The sequence below is a fragment of the Hemitrygon akajei genome, chromosome 26 (genome assembly GCF_048418815.1).
Source record: "Hemitrygon akajei chromosome 26, sHemAka1.3, whole genome shotgun sequence".
NCBI lineage: Eukaryota > Metazoa > Chordata > Chondrichthyes > Myliobatiformes > Dasyatidae > Hemitrygon > Hemitrygon akajei.
The window spans coordinates 33,010,434-33,023,931 of record NC_133149.1 but is presented as its reverse complement, the minus strand read 5'-3'; the positions used below and the strand labels follow the sequence as shown (position 1 = coordinate 33,023,931).

The window sequence follows — 13,498 nt, the reverse complement described above, 5'->3', positions numbered from 1 at the left end:
TTAGAGGTTTGAGAGATGATCTTGAAACCTGTAAGATTTGGAGGGGATATGCCACAAAAATGTTTCCCTTTCTCAGGAGTCTAAAACGTAGGGCAGTTGTAGTATAACTGGTAGCACTAATATAGAGGTGGTAAGAAATTTCTTCCCTCAGGACTGTGGATCTTGGGAATTCTCTACCTCACAAAGCTGTAGAGGTGAGTTGTTAAGTAATATTAAGGGTTGAGGTGGACGGATTTTTCAAAGTTGAGTCGAGGGTTGTGAAGATGGTGGAGCTGTAGCTGAGATCAGACCAGCCATGTTCTCATTGGTGGAACAAACTCGGGAAGCTGTACGGACAACTGCTGCTTGTATTAGTGCTTTTCTATGGACTAGTGTGGCTCTTGAAGAGACCCGAGGGGTAACCTCTTCACACGTATTGTACAATGAGCTGCCAGAACAAGTAGCTGAGACGGGTACAAAACAGAGTTAAGATTCCACTAGATGGGTACATCAATTTACAAACAAGAAAATCTGCAGATGCCAGAAATCCGAGCGACACACACAAGATGCTGGAGGAACTCAGCAGGTCAGGCTGCATCTATGGAGAAAAAGTAAAGTTGACATTTCAGGCTGAAGCCTTTCGGCAGGACTGGTTCTTCCGTGCTCTCAATGCTTTAAAATTCTCTTGTTTTTAGGTACATCAATATGAAAGGGTTAGAGGAGCTCGACCGAAACACTGGCAAATGATGCCAGCTTAGATGGGCACCTTGGAACTTCTGGTTTTCATCAAAATTGATGGGCATACTAGGTGTGCAATCTTTTATTGGATTCTCCAAAACTTGTTTCCATGCTTAATTCCATGTGCAACCTAGCATAGGAGCATGGTTGGGCAAACCGAAGTGGTGACTACTCTGGTTTCTGCATGTGCATAGCCAGTGTCTTTAGAAATTCAGAAATTACTGCCACTTTCAGTAAGAAATGTGGACATTTTGCTGCAAAATTCTAGCTTGTACATTCTGTGGGTCTCGAAATGTGAAAATTTGATGTTTAGTTTTATACACTACATATTTCATTGTAGTGCTGGTCAATTTGGGTGGTATTGACCTTTTACTGCAGATATCCATTTACAAAGCAATAAATGAAATAGGATTCGGTCCTGCATAAAACACCTTTTCAATTTCAGACTCCCATCTTAGACAGCTGAAATGCCACTTGCTCCTTTTTTTAAAAAAACTAATCTTTATTACTCTACATTGGAATAGAAAGAACTGTTTAGAGAGGGAATTCATTGAAAGGTCTCAATCAGAAATAACAACAAGCAAACAAGCAATGGCACTGTAATCTTTGCCTGGTATGTGAGGTCATTGAACAAGTTTACAATGGTGTTTTCTCAGTCTGAATGTGCCTCTTAACTCTGTAGCAGAGATCGAGAAAGTTTGTGTGTGGGAAGGAAAGCAGCTGGAGATTGATTACACAGGGCTATTTATTACTGCATTTCAACGTCCTACAGGAGGACATGAAATCCCTTTCAAATGCAAAGCAGAGAGAAAAACAAATCACTTTGTAATAAGAGGGTAGGGAGCTGCCATTTTCAAACAAACTTGTACTTCAAACTGCTGCTGCAGTGTAGTAGTCATTGCCTTTTGTACTGTGATTTGTTAATTGACTGCATCCCAGCTGATGGAATGAGGACACTTTTGTTACATCACAGTTAATTGAATAATTTTACTTCATAAATTGAAGTGTATTGTGTGAATGTGATCATATAAATGAGCACTGCTCTTCTTTAACAGCAGGGATGCTTGGATTTTGGAATTGGCTTTTAAATAATTAGGAATGCATTGGCCTTTATTGGAAGGAGAATTTCAGTACAGGCATAGAGAACATTACGTTCTGCTTGTGCATTGGCCCTGTTGAGAATGCAGCTGAAGTATTTTACACAGATCAGCTCTCCAGCACAGTAGCATAGTGATTTAGCACAATGCTTTACAGTACCAGCGTCCCAGGTTCAATTCCCACTGCTGTCTGTCAAGACTTTGTACATTCTCCCCTGACCAAGTGGGTTTCCTCTGGGTGCTCCAGTTTCCTCCACAGTTCAAAGGTGTACCAATTGGTAGGTGATTTGGTTATTGTAAATTGTCCTATTATTAAGCTAGGTTTAAATTGGGGGGGATGCTGGGCGGTGTGGCTCAAAACCTGAAGGGCCTATTCCACACTGTATCTCAATAAATTGCTACCTGTTTGTTGTACAAGGAAAAATATTAAACAGACTATGCCTAAACACTAGAAATAGAAAATGCTGGAATAGCCAATAGACCAGGGAGTTTCTATGCAGAGAGAAACTGAGTTAAGATTTTTGGTTCTATCATTAACCTTCAGGCACAAGAATTTCTTGTGTGCTTGGAAGAATAAGAGGAGGAATGATTGAAACATAGGAATGTTGTATAAGACTGGGCAGGAGGAATTCAGGGTTGATGAGTCTCCTCGCTAGGCTGTTTAGAAATTGGGCGTGCACTCTCAAGATAATGGGTTAGTCATTCGAGACTGAGAGGAGAAGGAATTTCTTCACCCAGAGCAGAGTGAATCTTTGTAATTCTCCACTGAGGACAATTGTAGAATATATTAAGCACAAATTTGATAAATTTTGGAATATTAAAGAAATCCAACAAGGATTTTTTTTTTTGCAACTCGTAATGAAGTATAAGCTAATCTGTAATGTTGTTAGATGCAACATGGACAAAATGCTGGAGGAACTTAGCAGGTTAGGCAGCTTCCATGAAAATAAACAGTTGACATTTCCATCGGAGGCCAGAAGTAGAAGGGAAGGGGGAAGATGCCAGAATAAAAAGGTGTGGGGAGGGAAGAAGGATAGCAAGAAGGTGATGGGTGAAGCCAGGTGGGTGAGAAAGGCTGGAGATGTATGAATCTGATAGGAGAGGAGAGTGGACCATGGGAGAAAGGGAAGGAGGAGGGGTACCGGTGGAGCCAGGATATTGGGTGGTGGAAAAGTTCGAGGGGACTAATGAACTAACCCCTTCCACTTCTTGTCTTCTCTGTGACTAAACACGAGAAGATATTAGCTGTTTGCTATGCCAATTTTGTCTGAAGCTGGTTTTCAAATGCTCAGGTCTTGTCTCTCATATGGAGCCATTCTTGGGCAGTTCTTGCCTTGTTCTTCCAGCATCTCCAGTGTAAGATGTTTAATAAATTTCAAACTTCAAAAAGAGTGGTCTTGTTGCACTGAGAACAGCGATCATTATATTTGTCGAGATTCCACTTTTCATCCTCATCCCTCCTTATTTCTCTCTCTCTCTCTGTTTTTCATCAGTATATTTTTAATCAATTCCTTTTAGCAATCTCAAATCAATTGCTACACTGGGGCTAGCAAATATTTGGGACTGATAGTGAGATTAAGTATACTAAAGTGAATACAGTCACTGAATCATACAGGACACATTCAACCTAGGAGAACAGCTGTGAACCATTTTTATAATCACAATTGGTTGAAGTATTGTAAACACAGTATTGATTGTCACATCAATGATTTTTATGTGGTCGTGGTTAGAACCTTAAAGATATTGAGCTTCTGATGAAGGAAGCTCTATCCTTCATCCTCCTACACAATGGAAAAAATATAAAATATTTATATGCGTACTTGCATTAGATTCTAATCACTGCATGCAGAATACAATGTACACTTCATAAAAATGATTAAAGGTTAACTTTTCCTTTGTTCTATATGTCATGCATCAACTATTCAATAAAAGTATTACAAATGCAGCTCTAAATGGAATGATTCTTGTAAGGTATTACAAAATGTATCGTTTGGTGAAATCCAAGGCATTAATTGTGTGGATGTACTGGGGGGGATCTCTGCCTGAAATCGATGTGTTTTTCAAGAAACCTAAACCAGCTGTTCCCAGACCTCCAATCTAAAACATTTTATGTTTTTGATGTGCCAAACTGCAGGTGGGGGGGGGGGGGGGGGGGGGGGGAAGGAAAGCCTGAGGATTGTTTTGAAGCACAGATATCAGTGTTGAAGCAGACTATCATTAGGTTCCACAGATTCTACTGCTCAGCTAAACCAGGAGCAATTGACTTACTAGCGTTGCGTGTTTTAAGACGTGGGAAGAAACGAGAAAACTCAACCATAGACAGAAAATACAGACTCTGGCCAATGATCCCCGATCTTTTCTTCTGTCATGGAACCTTGCCATTAACTGAGGGGTCCATGGACTCTAGGTTGGGAACTCCTACACATATCACCAGAGGCTAGAATTGAACCAGCATCTCTGGAGCAGTGAAGTCAGTTCTAATAGCTGTGCCCCTATGCTAGCCCAGAATGGCATCAATTTAGTGTGGAAGGTAATGACAAGGGGATGCTGCCCTTGTTCTGGGTGGGAGGAGGTAGGGTGAGGGCAGAAGTACAGTGAGTTATCTCAGCTTTAGAGGGCAAATGACTATTGAGGGAACGGACGGACTGACTGAAATTGTGGGTGTGAAAGGTAGTGTTGTCAGAACATTCAGCAGAATCAAAGAAACTGGGTAGTTGGAAGGGAGGTCTTGCAGGAAGCAGCGTCTTGAGGTGTAGTCCTTGGGATACTGGTGGTAGAAGTAATACTAGGTTTGTCTCACTGGTAGAGATTTATGATGGGGAAGGGAAGAGTTGGCTGTGAGATTAGGGCAAAACTTCCACAAAGGTAGTGAAACTTTCTAATTCCGTCTGACAACCTATGTACCAGAAGGACCAGAGGCCGGAAAACTGAATAAGATTGAAATAACAGCCTGGCAAAACACGAACACATGAAAGCTCTCAGGACCACCTTTTCCTTGGAGAAGTGGAATTAAAAGTTCCTCAATGTGAGAACAAATTCACCCAGGTGAAGTATGGCAGTGGAGGAGTAAGGTTCCTGTTCCAAGGAGAACTGAAGGATTCGTGAATCATCCCGGAGCTGCAGAAGGACTGGATGTCCACGGTGAGAGTGAGGCTAAGAAACTGGAATCGTGTAGTGACAGTGTGTCAGAATGCCTCAAGTGTTGGTGGAAAGAGATTGGAAAGGGTAGAAGTTCCAAGATGGGAAGACATAATTTCAGAATCTGATTTATTATTTCTGACTTGTCATGAAATCTATTGATATGTGGAGGCAATGCAGTGGAAATCCATAAAAGTTACTATAAATTACAAAAATAACTAACTAGTGGAATAAGAAAGGAGTAATGAAGTAGTGTTCATGGTCTGTTCAGAAATGTGATGGGGGTAAGGGAAGCTGTGTAGATTTTCAGGCTTCTGTACTTCATTGCTGATGGTAGTCATGAGAAGAGGGCGTGTCCCAGTTGGTGAGGGTATTAAGTGATGGATTCCACTTTCTTGAGGCACCACCTCTCAATGGAGGGGAGGGTTGTGCCCTTCATGGAGTTGTTCTATGGATCAAGAACAACACAAAATGATGGGTCTTTAAGGAGAATCCTGTTCCTGTTTCAAATAGGATATAGTTGGTAGCTCAGATTGGGTGCTGTTCTCTATATAACATATACCAGTTTTTGTATGTTCCTGTTCGTAAGTGCCATTCACATTAGATATTCATCACTTTTCTTTTTGATACTCATCCCAATGCCACATCATCATGCAGGGCCAGTAAGTCGCCGTGATACTTGGGGAATACTTGGGCAATAATGCACATTTTGAATCACCAATTTGTACCCACTAATATAAAGGCCATAAGCTCATGAGAAATGCAGGCAGTCAAATTCAATTTAAATTAAAAAGTCATCAGCTGCAAGAACGGCTCCGGAGAAATCAGCACCAAAATAAAAATCGGCTTGTGCAACCCTGTAGATGTTCTTCATTCAATTTCATTTATTAGTAAGAGTTCTTTTCAAAATCATTCTGCATGACAAATAGAGAGACCATTTAAAGAATCCAGTAATACAAAATGGAAGCATTTTTCAGGCCATTTACAATGTATTAATTACATTAGAATACGCAGTGTCTCTTAGCTGCAGTAGCAACTACCTACTAACCCTTTCCTCCACATTAATACAAAATATCTATATTTCAAGCCCTAGGCAAGTTTATTTTGCTGCCTTTTAATAATGAAAGGATGTACTACTTTGCAGCGCATGGTTAAGCTCAGACTAACTTCATTTTCTAATGTGATAGATTTATTTAACAGTATACTCTCAGAGGGTAGTTAATGCATCAGACATTACTTTGTCAAAATATGCCTGTATTCTCAAGTAACTGCTGCAGCCTGTCAATATATTTATTGATGTTTCATATTTAAACTGAGACAGGAACACAACTTGTCAACCAGCAACATTTTCTATTTTAATTCCAGATTTCCATAGTCTTTGGTACTTTGCAACAGAGGCAGAATATACTGGAAAAGCTCAGCATAGTCGCACAGCATCTGTGAAAAGAATAACAATCAATGTTTGGAGTCTGTGATCCTTTGCAGATGAATTCTGAGAAAAAGTTGCAGACCTGAAACTGAATTTTGTTTTAACAGATGCTGTCTGACTTGTTGCGTTTTTGATTTTTGCTTGGTCCTTGGCTTTTGCAGAAAGTGTACCTGAAGGGTTGTTGCAATGGGAGAAAGGAACCACTACCATGCACTGGGAGTCTGAATCTCCTGGTCTTCTGGAGGCTGAAGATAAGGATCACTCTCTCTGTCTCTTGCCTCCACCTTCAGTTGCAGCAACTCAGTCCCACGTTCTCACTAGCCTGGGAGGGGTACAGCACAGAAGGTCTTTCCGCCATTGTAACTGGAAATCACAAGGCTACAAATGTTAAATTTTGGGAGGTGGGCATGGGAAACAGAACGTGCAGGGAATGCTCAGCAGGTCAGGCAGTATCTGTTGAAAGAGAAACAGAGTTAAAGTTTTGGGTTGATGACCTTCCAACCACTTTGCCTGTGCTGGCTCTTTTGAAAGGGCTACCGATTTGGAGAGAAGATATTACTCCTCGACTGCATCAAAGCCTGAGTGGTGTTGGCTTTCAGTAAAGTAGTCAGACCTGAGGTCAGAGAAAATAGAACCATCTAGTTCTTCAAGCCTGTTCCATCACTCAATGCAATCATATCTGATCCTCCATTTCATGATAGGAGAACACATTGAAGTGGAGGAGCACCTCGTGGTGTAAGATCACCATCATGATCAAACAGCACATTCTTGCACTATACCCATACCTCTTGATTCCATTAATGTCCAGACATCTGTAATGTTTTATTACAACATAGAAACAGACCATTTGTCCCATCGAGATCTCCGATAAATCTCACTGGTCCCTGTAAACTGTTCTTAATCACAAACTCGTCAACTCCCAGTTCTCCTGACACCCATCTCTTCCTGACGGATTTTATCTACCAGCATATCATTGGAACATGGAAGGAAACCAGTGTGCCCAAGGGAAATCCATATAGTGAGAGTGGGGTGTGCAAGTTCCACATCAAAGTCGTTCAGAGTCAGCATCAACCCAAATTCGGTGGGACAACAGCACTACCTGTTTCTTTAGCTTAACATTGCTGCCTTCTCCACTTTGAATGAACCAAATTTCCATGATGTCAATGACTTACAGAGACTTCAAATTATTTTGAAGTTATTATAGTTAAGGTCTGAGTAATACACCATAAGACACGGGAGCAGAATTAGGCCATTCAGCCCATCAAATCTGCTCTGCCATTCCATCATGGCTGATCCCAGATCCCGCTCAACCCCATACACCTGCCTTGCCATATCCTTTGATGCCTTGACCAATCGGGAAACGATCAATTTCTGCCTTAAAATATGCCCATGGACTTGGCCTTCACCACAGTGGCATAGCATTCCACAGATTCACAACTCTCTGGCTAAAAAAAATTCCTCCTTCTAAAAGGTTGCCCCTCAATCTTGAGGCAGTGCCCTTAAGTTCTAGGTACCCCCATTGTATGGTGGACATGGAGGGGATGTTTCCTATCTCATCCTTTCAAAATTCGGTAGGTTTCAATGAGATCTGCACATATTCCTCTAAATTCCATTGAATACAGGCCCAAAGCTGCCAAACACTCCTCGTATGTTAACCCCTTCATTCCTGGAATCATCCTCAGAACCTCCTGGACTCTCCAATGACAACACATCCTTTCTGAGACATGGGGCCCGAAACTGTTGACAATACTCCAAGTGCGACCTGACTAGTGTCTTATAAAGCCTCAGCATTATCTCCTTGCTTTTATATTCTATTTCCTTTGAAATAAATGCCAACATTGCATACACAGACTGGACTTCCTCAGACCCTGATGGGGCAGAAACTCCTGTTGTAATTTTAGTTGAGAGTAGGTATTGGAAATTGTGCTAGGACCTTCCCAAGAGTTGCCAATAGTCCTGTAAAATATGAAAATTCTACCTAATGTAATAAAAGCAATTAGTGGAGCAGAGTTTGGCGCCAGATGCAGTAACTCTGGACAGAGCATTCTCGTGGTATCTGTGAGCTGGTTTGCCAAGTAAAGAAACTGCACTGGCCTATAGGCACTGACGTCCCTGGAGCTGAGATGAATCCTTCTGAGGGGAGGGGGATTATGTCTTAATGTTTTAAAGTCACCTGTGAAATTTAACTCTGTAATACACATCATAAGCATTATGAAGTTCAATTCAGTTGCCACATTCTTGATAGTTATCCTTTCTCGTAGAGACTTTGTAGCCTGCACCGCCTTCTACACAACAGAAAACAGCCACAGTACCTGTGACTTTCTTAATAACAATCCAGGTAGTGATGGGAGCTCTTGGTTATACAGATACACTGGATAGGAAAAGCAAATGGGCAAACAGCTGTTGTGCACCCATATGATGTTAGAGCTGCTACTGATAAAACAGTGATCATTAGATTTGAGCTTTAAGAAGCATATTAGAGAGTGTTCCTGATTTCCACAGCTGTCAATGGGAAATGATCTCCTGATTCCTAAAAAACACACTGTATGCAAATCAAAGAACTGCAGATGCTGGAAGTCTGAACTGAAAACAGAAAACTCTGGAAATGGGTCAGGCAGCATCTGCAGGAAGGGGAATAGTTGATTGTTCGGGTCAGATACCCTTTATCAGAGCTGGGAAATTTAAGAGTATGAGTGCAGTTTTCTCACTTTTCCCATTTGCTTGCACAGAAGGGCTTCTTACAATGAGTTGGCAAAACGTTAGGGTGTGTTACAGTGTAGATTGTATTGCTAATGCTGGGTCTTTCCATGTATTGAGTTGGTGCATTATACTGTAATTGTTGACTGTGCTGCCAGTTATTTAAGGTATTTGGACACTGTTTGATGTTGCTTACTGAGAGACTGTTGGGTATGAAATCCCACTCCTAACGATTTTCTAATTGTGTGGTGGGACTTTGTCCACGAGGCACAAATATGAAACAGGAATGTGCTTCATGAGGTTTTCTAATTCCTAATTTAACATTTATATTTTCTGCACCTGGGATGAAATGGAAAATGACTACCCATTCAAAACAGAGAATCAAGATTATATGAGACATGATTATTTAATTGCTGAGACATTTGCTAAAGTGTCTTTTACTCAATGTCTTGAAGGGGTTCCCAACCTGTGGTCCACGGACCCTTCAGTTAATGGTAAGGGTCCATGGCATAAAAATGGTCGGGAACCCCTGGTCTATAGGAATAATTCTTCAATGCCATGTGATCACATGTTATGAAAGGGTCACCTAACACATGGTATGTCACATTTGTGAAATATAATGTAACAATAGCAAAACCAGAGTATCAATAAAATTTGGTGGCACCACTAAAATTAACCACAATAAAATTGCTCTGTCAGCAAAAAAAAAACAAAAAATGTTTGTGATAATCTCTCAAGTTCCCACCTTCCATCGCTATGTTCCAATTGACAAGAGCCTGAAGTGCAAGGCTATGCTATCCTACCCAAGTCACAAACAACACTGACAGAAAAATACCACCACTCATTCATTGTGACTGCTACACTGGGACTAGGTCCTCGAAGCTCCTACCCAACTGCATGGTGGGAGTACCACGTCAACTGAGAAGGGGGCCCACCACTACTTCTCAGCAGTGGCCTTGTCAGCAGTGCCCATGTTTCCCATGGATGAATTTAAAGAGTGCTTCAGAACATTCTAATAACATAAATGCTACATTAAGTTATGAAAGCTGCAGAGCCATTTTAAACACAAAGTCCGGTTAAATGAATTGGTGCCCCACGTTATTGCTGTTCCACTCTGTTTAGGAGGAATGCTATTCTTTTTAACAGTTTTAGTTTTCCGTATTCCAAACAATGCACCACAAGATTATGTAGCAACGGTCAAACAGCCAAGTGGAGGAGATGGTTCTCGTACATCCTGGAAAAGCTAACCCACAGCTATGTTTCTTTCAGGTGCTCGCAGTGCAAGGGAGGAGCCCCAGTTTGTGACTGCCCGTGCTGGTGACAGCGTGATTCTAGGATGTGATGTCGTGCACCCAGTGACAGGGCAGCAGCCCCCTTATGTGGTAGAGTGGTTTAAGTTTGGAGTTCCCATCCCAATATTCATCAAGTTTGGCTTCTATCCCCCTCATGTGGACCCCGAATATGCAGGTAGGACATTTACAGTTATTGGACTCCTTTTTGTTCATGAGGGTGTTAAATTCATGATTTCACATGATGTGTGTGTGTGTTGTAACAAATACTGTTGCATATCAGCAGACTGGCAAAGGAATAATATCTGCAGAGATGCCGATTTCTTTTGATTCAGCAAAGCCAAGAGAAAACTTTTAAATGAAATAAAAACTGAAACCGTCTTAACTTCTGTATTCCCTGGCCCTAGACAGTGCACTTCACTGTTCAAAGTAAAGTTGTGATCGAACTACATAGGTCACCACATACAACCTGGAGATTTGTTTGTGGGCATGCTCAGTAAATACAAGAAAAACAACAGAATCAATGAAAGACTGCACCCAACAGGTGTGCAAAAGACAAACTGCGCAAATACAAAAATAAATTGGTAGTAGTAGTAAATAAATAAGCAATAAATATCGATAACATGAGATGAAGAAGCATTGAAAGTGAGTCCATACGTAGTGGACTCTTCAATGCCGGGGCGAGGGAAGTTGAGTGAAGTTATCCCCTCTGATTCAAGAGCCTGATACCTGTTCCTAAACCTGGTGGTGTGAGTCCTGAGGCTCCTGTACCACCTTCCTGATGGCGGTGGCAGCAAGAAGAGAGTGTGTCCTGGGTGGTGGAGGTCCTTGATTGATGCTATTTTCTTGCAACAGTGCTCTGTGTATGTGCTCAATGGTGGGGAGGAGGGCTTTATCTGTGATGGACTGGGTTGTGTCCACTACTTTTTGTAGGATTTTTCCATTCAAGGGCATTAGTGTTTCTATACCAGGCCATGATGTAACCAGTCAGAACTCTCCTCCACACATATAGAAGTTTGTCAAAGTTTTAGATGACATGCCGAATCTTTGCAAACTTCTAAGGAAGTAGAGGCGCTGCTGTGCTTTCTTAGTAACGGCACTTCAATGCTGGACCCAAGACAGATCCTCCGAAATGATAACACCAAGGAATTTAAAGTTGCTGACCTTCCCCACCTCTGATTCTCTGATGAAGACTGACTCATGGACCTCTGGTTTCCTCCTTCAGAATTCAATAATCAGCTCCTTGGTCTTGTTGACATTGAGTGACAGGCTGTTGTGGTGGCACCACACAGCCAGATTTTCAATCTCCCTTCTATATGCTGATTTGTCACCACCTTTGACTCTGCCAACAACAGTGGTGTCATCAGGAAACTTAAACATGGTATTGGAGCTGTGCTTAGCCTCACAGTTATAAGTGTAAAGTGAATAGAGTGAGGGCTAAGCACACAGCCCTGTGGTGCACATGTGCTGATGGAGATTGTTATATTCCTGTTTTTATTGCTTTTTTTTTTCCTTTATGAAAGGAGACAGGCATTTCTGGAGTTTGGCCTGTAGTTTAGTCCTATTCATCGACACTAGGCCCATATCCACCGTGACACTGTACAAACCATAGCAAGCAGATTCAATTGGATGACACACTTGGAAATAAATTGGCGGGGTTGACAGTTGCCAGCCTTTAGAGTTTCATATACAGTACATTCCTCACACTTGACCTCATCCTGGCCAGTGCTGACTAAGGTTGTGTATGTCCTCTCTTTTTGTTTTGGAATAAGAATTTTAAGAATGTAATTGGAATGAGGAAAATATTTGGGGGGGGGGGGAATTGTGGGTGTCATGTGATTTACTTTCAGGAATTGCCTTTTAGAATCAAGAATGTGTGCGTTGTGCCTCAGTATCAATGGCAGCAGGAATTGTACTGTGTAATTTAGCAGGCGGATTGTTATGAACTTGCTGTATATTTTATGTCACCCCAACTAATTAAACCATGAATTTCATTCTCTCCCTTCTTCCTTTCACCTTTCCCTTGTTTTTCCTTCCTTTGACCTCTCTCGCTGTCTCCTTCGCTTTCTCCCCCATTTTTTCACCTAATTTCAGAATCAGGTGTAATATCACCAGCATATGTCATGAAATTTGTTACCTTTACAGCAGCAGTACAATGAATATAGAGAAAAATATAGATATAGAGAAAAACTGAGTTACATTAAGTACATATGTACATTAAGTTAAAACAAGTAATGCAAACAGACAGAAATTAGAAAGAGTAGTGTTCATGTCCATGTGTAGTAGTGTAATGTCCATTTAGAAATTGTTTGGCAGAGGGGAAGAAACTGTTCCTGAATCGGTCCTTTTCAGCTGCTCTCACTCATGCCCCTTCAGTTCCTCTTTTTTTTTGCCCACTAATTCTCTCGGCCTCTCTTAATGCATTGGGCCAACCCTCAACTAATTGTGAGTTTAAAAAGATACGAGTTTGATTCAATTTTGCTGATTGGTGTCATAACAATTTCTCACTCAATGTCAATAAGACCAAGGGACTGATTGGAGGTTTCAGGAGATGGAAACTAGAGGTCCATGAGCCAGTAATCATTGGAGGATCAGAGGTGGAGAGGGCCAGTAACTTGAAATCCCTGGTTCTCACTATCTCAGAGGACATGTCTTGGACCCATCATATAAACATAATTGCAAAGAAAGCACGACAGTGCCTTCACTACCTCAGGAGTCTGTGAAGGTTTGGCATGTCATCGAAAAGCTTGGTGAACTTCTATAGATGTGTGGTGGAAAGTGTGCTGACTGGCTGCTTTACGGCCTGGTATGGGAACACCAATGCCTTTGAGTGGAAAATCCTACAAAAGGTAGTGGATTCGACCCAGTACATCACGGGTAAAACCCTCTCAACCATTGAGTACATCTACATGAAACGTTGCCATAGGAAAGCAGCATCCATCATCAAAGATCCTCACCACCCAGGCCAAGCTCTTTTCTCATTGCTTCCATCAGGTAGCAGGTACAGGAGCCTCAGGACTCACACCATCAGGTTTAAGAGCAGTTACTACCCCTCAACCATCAGGCTCTTGAACAAAAGGGGATAACTACACTCATTTAAGGACTCTTATATTGTCATTTCATGCTTGTTA

The 13,498-nt window shown here is 41.5% G+C and overlaps 1 protein-coding gene across 2 annotated transcripts in view; it reads left to right on the top strand.

Annotated features, from left to right (window-relative positions):
• igsf9bb (immunoglobulin superfamily, member 9Bb) overlaps window positions 1–13,498 on the top strand; it is a 711,231-nt gene that overhangs the window by 170,432 nt on the left and 527,301 nt on the right. For both annotated transcript variants that reach the window (XM_073029796.1, XM_073029795.1), the window contains exon 2: window positions 10,348–10,545. In XM_073029796.1, coding sequence (XP_072885897.1) covers window positions 10,348–10,545 — 198 coding nt within the window. The remainder of the gene's footprint in view (window positions 1–10,347; window positions 10,546–13,498) is intronic.